Raw genomic sequence first — 13,850 nt, forward strand, 5'->3', positions numbered from 1 at the left:
GTACATGTAGATTTATTAAATACACCTTGTGCGCCATCTAGGAACCAAATCTAGAACGCGACACTCGAAATTTTTGCTCTGTTACAATCGTACCCTGTTACAATTGACCCCACTCTCCCCTACTATATGACTAAAGGTAAAGAATAATCTAAAAATATATTTTAAAAATATATGATGTATAAAGCGCTAAATCGCCTAAAAAGAAAGAAATCACTCGTTTATCAATGATCAACTCTTTTCAACCGTATGGCAACCATAGTTCAACTGTTTCAGGTGGTTGTTGAACAGAAAGTCGAAGATGGGGTTGAGTTGATGGTTGAATTGAACGAATTTTCGCTATGTGTGATATGGCCTTAAGTGATCAACCTAAGACTACAGATAATGCCTTTTCTACTCCATAAGTAAGTAGTATTTACAACTTAAAAGGAACCTGTTCGGAGAAACCCTCCTATAAATAGAAGAAGCAAACTTGACTTATGATAACTTAATGTTTTATTTCTTTTGAAAGGGAATATTGCAATATCGCAATTATGTGCATTTCTTAAATATTGTAATATCGTAATCGTATGCATTTCTTAACTAATTCTAAGCTTGTTGAATCTGGCAAAGATAGGAACGTAGCTAGACAATAAAGCATCTAACATCTTATGCTCATGTGTTGATTTTTCTAATTTGCACTTTAATGTAAATGTATGCTCTCTAAAGTAGTTTAGTCATGCATAATTAATATATTATACCAACAGTTATATTTTCAATAACTTTCAAACAAATTTAAATTTCAAAAAAAAAAAAAAACATTGCTTTAAGTTCACAAATATAATCGGCTCTTTTCAGCACGTTAAATGTCGCATTTTAACTGGGTAGGCTACACATCAACTGAACATAATATTCTTTTCCTACAAGTTTGACATCTAATAATTCCTAATTGTCGAAACTTAATTTTTGTTCTTTATTTCATCGTACTGGTTTTTTCTTCATACCTTCGTTGTCTGAATAACTTCCAAGTCTCTAAGTATTATAGATTTTGTGCAGCAAAGCAAAATGTGACATAAAACAAAAACAGTTCGAAAAAATTCGCAAGAAAAATAAGCTCTTTAAAATACAACAACTTTCGAAACTTTTGATCTTAAAAAAAAAAACTCATTAACAAACATGTCCCTTTCACCATACTGATTTTAAACTCCGTAGTTACATTCCTGCCTGTAGAGTATGGTATTTATTCCTGCAACAGTTAATAATTCTCTAACTAATTATCAATGTTACATTTTTTTTATTTCATCGTATTTTTCTACACACCTTCATAATGTCAAATTTCTGAAATTTAAGTCAGTTTTTTCGCAGCAAAACAAAATGTAACATTAAGTTGAATTGAAAAAAAACAGCGTAGGCGGCTTTTTGATTTTTTAATCTTTTACGACTCTTACGATTAGTGCTTCTTGTAATTTTTGAACTTTTTTAGGGGCGATATTTTAAGATTTTTTTAGCTTGTATTATAAAGAGATAAAAATGATTTTAAAGCTGTTTTGGGTATTTTTTTCCCATCGTAGAAAACTACGAGAGCATGATTAATTAAGTGACTCTCATTTTTCTACATAATTTAGATTACTCAAATTCCTGGAGTTGAACAGCCAATCCACTTCTTAAACTTGAAAATCTGGAAGACAAGAGAGCATCTATTTCACCTTCGAGGAGAACTTTTGGTACATACATACTATCGCAACCAGATCAATTTTGGAGATGAAGCTAGCCCAAAAGGCACCAAACCCGAAAGGTGCCAAAGTAGCAACCATAAGCTTACATACACTTTCCCGCTTTTTTGTTTTCTTTATAAGCGTTCGATGCGATGGCAAGAGCGAGTATAAGTATTATGGGATTTACACTCAATTTGCGTTTTAGTGCATAGCTTATTTATTTTTATTTCAAAACCCGTTGATTTTAGATTATTTAGTTTTAAAGAGTCATTTTTTTAAAGTATAGCTATAAACATGTGGTTTCATATAACTCTAATAATACTAATTTTGTGACGTAGCCCGTTAATGTAAAGTTCACCCTAATTATTCAGTTTATCTGACATAACGAATAAAAAATAATTCGATATTAAACAATGTGAAAAAAAACTTTTTTTATTAACGAGAGTTCGTGCTTGATGTTATCATTTAAGTATTTGAAAAAACAGAATCGTCTGCTGTTTAATTTATATTGATGGCGAGCCAATAAAAAAATTCCATTTCTCAATCGTCTCTCAAGAACTATCAAATTGAAATTTTTGAAAGATTTTCAGGATCGGGGAATAAAATTGTCCCTTATTTCATCCAAATTTCTGGCATATGGATCTGGAGAGAGACTGACTATTTATTTTATTACTATGGATTATCCGAACTTTTGGCAATTGTTACAGTGCTAAAAATTATTTATTTATGTGTTAAAAAGTTTGAATAAAAATTACTTTAGTTTAATTAGAATGTTTTAAAGGGAGGTTTAAAAAAAGGAATGTTGTTCAAAAAAGGTAAAGACACGAGATTGTAAATAGAGAGTCATGCAGTGATGGGCTCTCGTCGGTTATTTTAAGGGTGAAATAAAAGGAAGGCAGTAATAATTGGAGAAGTGAAGTGCAGAACAACAATTAATGATAAGCCAGAAGGAGAATATGAAATAAAAAAGAAATGACTCGTGCATCGCCTTAACTCATAAAAAGACAAAATTTACATCAAGAATTACATTTTGATCTGGAATAAAAAGGAAGGAATAAAAAGAACTATGTTACTCACCCAATAATGTTGAGGATCTGCAATTTGAAGTGAGAATCAAAAAATTCTCGAACAAATAAATCACATCGGGAACTTTTTGGGTGGACGAAATGATTGCTTTATTTGATATTAAAAAAAAACATTAAAAGGAAAGCAAATTAAAAAGTAATTAGATTAAATTTAAAGGTAAAAGTAAATTATAGAAAAACCATGTTAAACAAAATAATGTCGCATATCACTGTGACAGCAATATTACTTATATTATCTTTATTGGTGCTGTTTCAATCTGTGCTATTGTGATGCTTATCGTCACTCAAAATCACGAGAAAGGGCTAAAATTAGATTTCTATAACATCTCAAGGTCTTCAATTAAATAAAACTACCGTGGGAAATCTCCATCGGCAAATAGTAACTTAAATACGGATAGAGTAATTCAAATAAACAATTAGGTTAAAATCTTACAATGTCACCCCCATCATGGGACTCACTCGAAAGCGCCATTAACTTATGGACTTCCCACAAATTTGTAGCTTTTTATCACTCAAAAAAAAATAGATATAAACGCAGCCGAAGGAAAGGGTTAGGAGAGCAATCAAAGTGAGTGTCTACTCTAGGCAGATACCGAAACCATGAATAAACTTGGTATAAGTCTCTCTTTCCACTTATTCAAAAATAGTTTTAAGCACTAATGTTAAGTTGGTTTAACTGTAAATGCTAATGCTAAAATGGTTTAATTGTAAATAAAATATTATCTGTTTTAATTTAAGACGAGTAAATTTCTTTTATTTAATCTAATTACGAAAACTAGATGATACTATCCAAAAGCGCCACGACACTATTTAATATAGGTACTGTGAAAATAGATATTTTAGGGCCCACTTAATGGGATAGGAGAAAATCGTTGGTAATGCTTGGCCACCAGGAGTTGGACTGCAGCAATAACTTTATGCAAGATGATATTGAATATCATCAATCTTTATTTTGATAGTATAAACTTCCTTAATCTAACAATCTAAAGCAGTCAGAAAGAGGGACAAATTATAATAAATGAGGAAAACTAGATTTGTTTTAACGTGAGTATATATATCTTTCAGTTTTGTTCATGATTTCGTACAGTTGAATATTACCACTTTGTTGATTATTTAGTTCGTTTTTTTCAACTCGTACGAAAAACAAGTATTCCGCTAGATACAATAATAATATACTTAAAAAGTTCCAAAAGCACAAAATATTTCTTTTCAACTCCACTTTGCTCCGAAAAAAAAATTTAATTCATAAACAGGGCAGTGTACCTGAATCAAAAGGTATTGCAAACCAGAAACAGTAAAATTATAATAACTGATTAAAAGCTTCCTTCGCTTCAAAAATACATAAAAAGTAAATTACAGTCGACATATTTCAAGTGCTTCACAAATAGGCTCCCACTTTCAAGATTTGCAAGACATGAATGAGAAAAAACAACAGTGATTTGAAATATCAAGCGCATAGTTGCCTACGGAAAAATAAAGATGAGAAACCAAAGCAATAAAAACCACAAAAGACAAGCTTCTTTTCTTTCTTTTTTTTTTTGCAAATACTTAGATGAAAGTCGTTCTAATAATTTAAGTTATTACCAGGGCTAAAGAGAATAGAAGGGCTGGTTCACTCCTTTGAAGTATCTCTCGCCGCGCCGATCCTCCGGCGTCACTCTAGTGACGTCACTTTGGCGCAAAGCTCGCACTTTTACTTCAAGAACGGAGCGTTTGGCCTTACTAGCTCTAACTAATATTGGATCATTTCTTTTTGCGAGATATTCTAAGACATTTGTTATTTTCTATAATGACTTTCCTCAGTTTTNATATACTTAAAAAGTTCCAAAAGCACAAAATATTTCTTCCACTTTGCTCCGAAAAAAAATTTAATTCATAAACAGGGCAGTGTACCTGAATCAAAACGAACCAGAAACAGTAAAATTATAATAACTGATTAAACGCTTCCTTCGCTTCAAAAAATCATAAAAAGTAAATTACAGTCGACATGTTTCAAGTGCTTCACAAATAGGCTCCCACTTTCAAGATTTGCAAGACGTGAATGAGAAAAAACAACAGTGATTTGAAATATCAAGCGCATAGTTGCCTACGGAAAAATAAAGATGAGAAACCAAAGCAATAAAAACCACAAAAGACAAGTTTCTTTTCTTTTTTGCAAATACTTAGATGAAAGTCGTTCAAATAATTTAAGTTATTACGCCATTATAGGGTACACTATAGCCTACGTCACAGGTCGTGTTATTCCTACTAAATGTAACTAGTAAACAGCACTTTCTGCGAACCTGATTTCTAGCAACACGTAAACATTAAATGAAGTGTGTTGTTATAAGTCGCTACTCGGCAGGTTGCAATTGTCTAGTTCCTTTTGAAGTAATTTATTTTGTTGTTTTATCTAAGTTTATGAATTTAGTAAACATATTTAAAACTCAGCTTATTAATTAAACTAAAAGGTAAATGTTATTCCTAGTAAGTGGAAGTAGTTGTTTCATATTATACAGAAAGGTTCTGATTTCATGTTCGTAAATGCAAGAGCGAAATACGCAGTTCTCCGAGACAAAAAAATTCCATGAATTCGTGAGTTTTCATGAGAATCTCCATATCACGCAGCAAAGCGGAGATAACATAGTACTTATTATTATAAAGTACATAAGACTATCCTCACGGCTTTCATTAATACCTTGCGTCTGCCGACTCTATCTACAAGAGATCGTTACATAACTTCAGCACGATTCTTTTCCCAAGGTTTTTAGAACAATACATAACACCTACTTTTTTCTTTCTCGTATACATCATTACCTCAATAACGAATCATTCATTCCCTATACATCATTCCCCTAATCATGATTACCATGAAATTATAAACTAAGCGGTATATCAGAACGAGTAGTAACGAGCACTTGCGTTAATTAGATAATAAATTCGCCCTTCTTTCACAATGAGACATTTTTTAGATAATTATAAATTACTTTCTTAGTCACGATTACCTTGAAGTAGTAAATTAAGTAGTTATGATATATTACAAGGCGTATTAACGAGCACTTATGTTTGTTAGACAATAACTTCTGTAACACCCTGCAACATCTTTTTCATAATCAAAATCACTTTCTAATTCATGATTGCCATGAAATAATAAATTAACCCTCCTGGCGGCTGACCCGAAATAACTCGGGCATGATTTCTACTCGTAAAGCGGCAAGCCCGAAATAACTCGGGTTGCCTCTCTGCCGCTCTAGCGGCCGAATTTTTGGCTGGTATTCTTTTTCCTTCCCCTACGACCGCCGACTGAGTGCTAATTGAGGGGTGGGTTATAGCTGTCATCATAAATCACTATAACAGAAGAGTTGTGAGTTTATTTAAGAGTTCATAGTATGTTAGCAGTTTAATCGTACTGATAGTAAAAGTTTGTTTGGAAGGGAAAAAAATATTAATTTTATGTTTTCTTTTGCTAATACTAAATCAAACATTGTGTTGCTTTTCTTGTTATTTTACTTCTATTTTTTTTAAAAATTTAAGTTTAAGATGGAGTTAATAAAAATAGGAATAAATAAAATATACTATCTAAAATTGCTTATAAATTTCTTTTTAATTGAATACTCGCATATTTTTAATAAGTTTTAAAATATCTCTAATAATAATAATGTTCTGCTGTTTCATTATAAGTACTGTAAATTCGATATTTTGAAAATATTCATCAGCTAAATTTTATTTTGCGAACTTAACTATGAATTTTATTTTGCGAACTTAACTATGAATTTTATTTTGCGAACTTACATACTTATGAAAGAAGAGATTTTAACTTAGATTAGATTTTGACTTATTTTATTTCTTTCTAACTGCCTAAAAATACTTTACTATTTTGTCATTAAAGTTTACTAATTTTAAATTGTTAAAATTTTGCTTTGCAAACATTCTTTTAATCACATTCTTTTTTTCTTTTTTTTCATATTATTCTAAAAATTTGAGCACAAATTTTCAAAGTTATTCTAAAAAATGCTGAAACTAAGTCTTATTATGTTGTTGTTTTGTCATGTTTTATGCGCACGTTAATAACCATCCTAACCACCACCATCGTGTTCTCTGTCAGAGCCTGAAGCCTTTGCTTCTTCATCTGATTGTTCTTCATTAGAATATTCAGCATCTGATTGCGCCTTATTGGAATCTCCTTCATTGTCAGATTGGGTTTGATTTAGGTTAGTGGACCCTTCTGATCTATCACGTTCTATTTTAATCCCTAAACAATAATTTAAATCTTTCATTTCAAATCTTTTGCTTAGTTGCTTCATCACTAAATTTTTAAGTCTTACTGAGTTGATAAAAATTACTAAATCATCGACGTAGCTACAATTACAAGTTCTTTACTCTCATGTAGTTTAATATACGCACAACTATTAAAAGAACTTTGCCTAAATCCCATTTCAACTAAGCCTTCTTCTAATGTCAGATGCCAAAGCCTGCCACTTTGCTTTAAGCGATCTAGAGCTTTATTAAGTTTAAGAACTTTCCCGTTTAGATTTTGCTCGTAATATTCACTAAACCCATCTGGAATTTTCCTGTATATTTCTTCATTTAGTGTCCCTTGAACAAAAGCTATAACAGCATCCATTTGATCGATTTCCCAATCATAAATAGCTGCATAAGCCAACAAAACTCTTAATGTTACATAACGAACTACTGGGGAAAGCGTTTCTGTATAATCTATTCCTTCGATCTAGGAGAAATCTTTAGCTACTAAACGAGTTTTGTACCTTTCAATATCTCCATTAACATTATGTTTTATTTTGAATACCCATTTCCAATCAACAATGTTTTTTTAGGCTTATCTACTATGTCGCAAATTTTGTTTTTAATGTGACCCGCTATTGTTTCACTTAAGGATTCTCTCCAATGCCTAGCATTACTACCATTGAGTGCCTCATCAATAGTATTAGATTCAGAAAGAAGTTCATTTATTGCCACTAAAGCATCGACAAAGCAAATAGGATCAAAATTCGGCACTTGCAAATCTGGCATACCATTGGTAACAAAATTTTGATAACGAACAGGAACTTTAACTGTTCTTCCTATAGGTGTCAGTTTCGGCATTGTCATTATCTACAGTTATATTATTACTCTCATCATTATTTACAAAATCGTCTCTATTTAAGCCATTAATGTTATCATCAACTGCGTTAATATCATTTTGAAAATTTAATTCATTTTTACCCCCTGCTAACATTATCATCATTTTGGAGTTTATCTGATGCGTTGTCAAAATCAACAATGCTCCCACTGAATAAAAAGTCATCGCTGAACTCTGGTGAGCTTTTATCATTATTATTGTCATGATACATATCATGTTCCAAAAAATGTACATCTCTGACTACAACAATACTACAATTAGTTGGATCAATTAGACGATAGCCCTTCCTATCCTTACAATACCCAACAAACATTAACTCTCTAGCTTTCACATCCCATTTTAAACGCTTCTGTTTGGGAATATGAACAAAAGTCCGACACTCTTAAGTATCTCAAGTTTGGCTCTTCACCACTCCACTTCTCAAAAGGTGTCATGTCTGGAACTGCAATGGTTGGAGATAAATTTTTACAATGAGCTGCTGTTTCAACTGCTTCAGCCCAATATTCCTGGCCAAGGTGGGCATCCACCAACATAGACCGAGCTCGCTCAACGAGTCTTCTGTTGTTGCGTTCTGCAACCCCCATTTGCTCCGGTGTATAAAGGGATAGACTTTTGATGCTGAATCCCTTTGGAAGCTAAAAAACTATCCATTTTATTATTAACGTACTCCGTCCCATTATCAGAACGTAAAAGCTTAATAGGTTTGCCAGTTTGTATTTCTACATATGCCTGAAAGTTTTTGAATTTTCCAAGAACTTCAAATTTATTCTTTACAAAATAAACAAAAGTCATTCGTGACAAATCATCTATGAAACTTATAAAGTACTAAGAACCCCCTATTGATGAAACACTCATGGGTCCATAGAGGTCACTATGCACTAAGTCTAACAATTCTTTTGCTCGTTTAGCCTTACCCTTAGGAAATGGTTGTTTATGCATTTTACCTTTAATGCATGGTATACAATCATTAATTTTCGCATTAAAAGGGAAACCCTCAACCATATCTTGCAATCTAACCATCCCTCCTTCACATAAATGACCTATTTTCTTATGCAATATTTCATTTGATGAGTTTTGAGCAGTAACTAAAGCCATATCATTATGAATAGCTAAAGAATATAATCTATCGCTTACACTTGTTCCCCTAGCTACTAAATTATTACCCTTATGAACAAAGCATCTTTCCCCTGTAAAGGTAGTAACCATCCCAAAAGTTTTGTTTAAATACTTAATAGATAGCAAGTTAGCAGTTAGTTTTGGAACATGCAATACATTATTAAAAGTTACTTTTGCTTTCTGCCAATTTCTAGATAAAAGAAAACTAACACTCCCTTCCCCCTCAACTTCTATAACTGTCTGTTTTAATTTGACTAATACTTGCAGCTTGGTAATCTGTTATCAATTCTTTATATGGGGTAATACGGAACGAAGCACAAGAATCCATGTACTAAACATTAGGATTTGGATTAGAATTTGCGACATAGATACCTGCTACACAAGCTTCTTCCTTCATAGGGGTCTTACTAGAAGTTTTACATTACCCTTTTTGTTAAATTTATCATACATACTTTTCTCTCGTGGGGCTCTTTGACAATCTATACTTTTATGCCCAAACAAATTACATTTGAAGCATTTCTCCTTAAACTTATTCCTGCCTTTAAACTTCTCATTAAGGAAAGCTTGATCTAAATTCCCATCATCGTCAGCCATTAATCTAGTTTTAACGTTATCAACAGTTATCTCTTCCCCACCATTTTTCAAAGCCATAATAAGGGGTTCAAATCTATCAGGTAAGTTTGCTAAAATTATTCCAGCTATTAATTCCTCATCTGCTTTAACTCCTATTGATTTTAATTGCTGATATGCTGAAATTATTTTATGAAGGTAGTCACACATGTCTTTACAATCTGAATACTTAGTGTTAACCAATTCTTTAATTACAGACACTCTTCTAGTTATTCCTTTATCATCATAAGTTTTTGATAATACTTCCCAGGCTCCTTTGCCACTAGATAAGTCCTTCAAATCATTAAAAATTGTTTCACTAACCCCTTCAACTATGTATGACAAAGCTTTGGCATCTAAAGCTACATCTTCCTTTTTCCCTTCAACATAGTCCTATAAACTTCTTTTAATTAAGTGCATTCCCATGGCAAACTTCCAATCAGCATAATTTGCCCTCCCAGTTAATTTCTTATGGCTAAAAGAACCTTCTCCCCCTGACATGATTATTTTTCTTTGCTAACTTTAAATTAAACTATCAAAAAATATAACTATAAAATAATAAATTTTCTATTAAAACTTAGTTAAATTAAATTAGTTACAAAGTTTAAAAAAAGAAAAACAACAACATTTATTTAAGTGTTAAGCATTTAAGCCTAACCATGTGTTAACACATGCTACCATAATTTATCTATCTTCAATTCTAAAATTTAACAAAGAATTTAAAAATAAATAAATTAAACTTAATAAATATTAGCTATAAATTTCTTGGACCATTCTGGGCCCATAACCTAAAGACTTAACCCAATAATTTAAGCATGGAGGTCACAAGAAATAAAGAAACATACCTGGGTAAAGGCTGAAACTGGACTATATATTTTATTGTAGATAAGAGGTTATATTAAGGACAACACTGCTGCCATCTATGTCAGCATTTGCGATGCCATCTATGTACAACAATACAAACTAACTCAATCAACAAAATCAATTTTAAAATCTTCCGCACTTTGAATGTCGCCACTTAGTTTCTCACCATGTTGAGAATAATCACACTCCCTAGTTTGTTTTTGTATTACTTTTTATATGGCAACCACGTATTTTCTGTTGTATAGTTTGCAACGCTGGCTTAAGCGGTAGTAGTAAACATAAATGTGTTAAGTGCATTTGTCATGTGCGTGTTTCAGTCTTTTCTATATTAATTGAACTTACTTCATTGATTACTGGTCTCTTATGTTGTTTATTTATCTTAACAGCAGAGCGTGGTTCTGATATTGAACACGCTAGAAGTGAGTGAAGCATTTATATTGCTTGTATTTTATTTTTGGTCTGAATCACGTGGAAGCGAAATTTGAAATGGCAGTACGTGACGATAACACTGAGTACTGTGTTGAACCGCTTAACGGTAAGAACTTTGCTTTATTCAAGCGTCGTGCTGAAGCTATTTTTGCAGCGAAGGAGCTTGATAAATATTTAGAAACTGAAGCTGATGTAACGAAAGATGCTGAAATCAAAGATGCAAAAAAAAGGCTTTCGCTCTACTGCTAACCCTGATGGATGATACTACATTAGCAACTATGGCGACAGAATCATCTGCTTGTCAGATATGGACTAGTTTAAAGCAGAAATATTTGAAAATAAGTGCTGTTAGTCAAATTCTAGTTCGAAAGAAACTTGCCACTTTGAAGAAACGCCGAGATTGAAAGTATGCAGGAACATATTAATGAACTGTTAGCCATCGTGAACGAATTACGACTCTCGGATGCAGAAGTTAAAGATATGGATGTTGTTATTTACTTATTGAAGTTATTACCTGCGGATTACGATATCATTAAATCAACGATTGAAAATAAGCCAAATGAAACCCTGACGTTGGACTTTGTTATACAGAGACTTTTGAATGCTGAACAATTGAAATGTGACAAAACTCCTGACAATATTCGTGTTTCTGCTTCAAGTGACAACATCGCTTTTAGCGCTGATAAGCGTGATATTATTTGTCACAAATGTAAAAACAAAGGTCATGTTGCCAGGTTCTGCAAAAGGAAATTAGTTTGCTTTGGCTGTGGGCGACCAGGGCATTACAAGAAGGATTTCAGATTTAAACCTAAATCAGATTACAAAGAATTAGCTGCAGTAACATTCATGGTTGGTGAGCCTGCTGATAATTTCATTCTGGACTCTGGAGCATCTACCCATATGCGTAATATAGGTGAGTGGTTTGAAGAAATTAAACCTTTTTCTGGAACTGTTGCATGTGCTTCTAAAAATGAAGTATTAAGAGTAGAAGGCATTGGTACTGTACCTGGAACTTTACATGGTAGAAAAATAATTCTGACAGATGTATTATATGTGCCTGAATTGAATGAACAAATGATTTCTGTTAAAAATATTCAAGAGGCTGGCTACAGTGTGATTTTCAAGAATGATGTAGCTGTTATTGAGAAAAGCAGTGAAAAGTTTGAATTTTCTAGACTTAATGAGAAAGGACAATATGTGAGTCAATTTGAACCTATTAAAGCTTCAACGTATGCTGCAAATCACAGTGCGGAATTATGGCACAGACGCCTGGGGCATTCCTCTAACAAAATCTTGAAACAAATCGGTTTGCCAGTTTCTGAATCACTGTCAAGTTTTTGTGAAATGTGTGTTATAGCAAAACATTCCAACACTCCAGTGAGCAAGTGCCCTAGAAGCAGAGAGCATATGCCTATGAGAATGGTTCACACTGATATTTGTGGTCCCATTGATCCATCCACTAGGGAGGGCGAGAAGTATTTTGTTACTATTATTGACGATTGTTCAAGATTTTGTGAAGCTCACCTCCTAAGGCACAAAAGTGATATTGTTGAAGTATTTTAATTGTTCATAAAACCGAATTTTGATATTTACAAAATCCGTTGAGATTATGCCAAGGAATTTGTATTTGGTGAATTAGCACGTTACTGCAAGAAAAGAGGTGTCATGATAGATCCTGCTCCGCCATATTCACCTTCTTTGAACGGTGTTGCTAAGAGAGCAAACAGGTATCTTTTAGAGAAGGCTCGAGCTCTAATATATGAAGCGAAGCTCTCTAAATCCTATTGAGGTTATGCTGTACAAACAGCTGCCTACCTAAAGAATCGGATTCCAAACCAGACTGTTGGAGATCTACCTTTTGAGCTGAAATATGGTAAGCAACCTGATTTGAATATTATCAAAGTCTTTGGTTGGCATACATGAGAATTCCTAACAACTTAAGAAAGAAGCTAGATCCCAAATCCAATAGGATGACTTTTATAGGATATTCCACTATGGGTTATCGTTTGTGGTGACCTGGCTACTACAACTCAACGCTGCCAGTCTGGTATCCCATAGCAACGAGGAACACAAAAAAGGAAAACTAATGTTTTCTTTCTGCTGCTTGATAATTCTACTGTTTTTAATATGTACGTTATTGTTATTATTCAAGAGTGTTTAATATATTATATTTTATAGTGAGAAGCGAGTCCACTTATTTCTCACAAAAAGTTTTCCTCCACAAACTGGTGACCTCGGATTTATTACGAATCACAACCTGCAATGTTGTACAAATATGGAGTTTACATGCTAAAAGCCTGAGCAACAATAAGTTGTCAAGTGCGATGAAATGCAAGTAAGACATTTTACCTTTGATTTAAAGTCTTTTGCCACATTCTGGTAAGTCAACCTATTTCTGTCAGAATTTTATCGGATCTATGTATGGTGTGTTGAATTTGAGTCGCCAATTCCTCTGATTTAAAGTGCCAAGAAGCTGTGTCGGTATATACGTATATTGATTATTTTTCTGTGTTACTGCTTATATTTGACTGATCTAAAATGGTTGACAACAATGCTTCTTCAAAATTGGCGCGAGTTGCAGTTAAGCCTCCGCCATTTTGTCTCCAAGACCCATCGTTATGGTTCATTCAACTGGATGGGCAGTTTAAATTGAGTCACATTACTGCTGACGAAACTCAATTTTTTACAGTGATCGCCGCTTTAGAATCAAAAGTACTTCAATCAGTTCGTGAAATTATCTTGAGTCCACCGGCGACGGAAAAATACAAATCCGTGACAGTCAAAATCAAGCAACTATTGCAAGATTTACAGTTGGGTGATATGAGGCCTTCTCAATTGTTGTCTAAAATGTCAGACTTATCCGCCGGTAACCTAACGGACAATATTCTTAAAACATTATGGATGAATAGACTCCGATCAAACATGCAAGATATTTGA

At 33.0% G+C, this 13,850-nt stretch overlaps 1 protein-coding gene across 1 annotated transcript; it reads left to right on the forward strand.

The window, feature by feature from the left end:
* The first annotated feature begins 13,451 nt into the window (after positions 1–13,451).
* LOC107451122 (uncharacterized) lies at positions 13,452–13,850 on the forward strand. The gene has a single exon (XM_016067117.1). It carries the CDS (start codon positions 13,452–13,454, stop codon positions 13,848–13,850), a length of 399 nt encoding a protein of 132 aa, XP_015922603.1.

The sequence above is a fragment of the Parasteatoda tepidariorum genome, chromosome 1 (genome assembly GCF_043381705.1).
Source record: "Parasteatoda tepidariorum isolate YZ-2023 chromosome 1, CAS_Ptep_4.0, whole genome shotgun sequence".
NCBI classification, from domain to species: Eukaryota; Metazoa; Arthropoda; class Arachnida; order Araneae; family Theridiidae; genus Parasteatoda; species Parasteatoda tepidariorum.

What these genes read in the sequence shown, in the direction of transcription:
- LOC107451122 (XM_016067117.1), top strand. Translation starts at nt 13,452, where the DNA reads ATGGTTGACAACAATGCTTCTTCAAAATTGGCGCGAGTTGCAGTTAAG.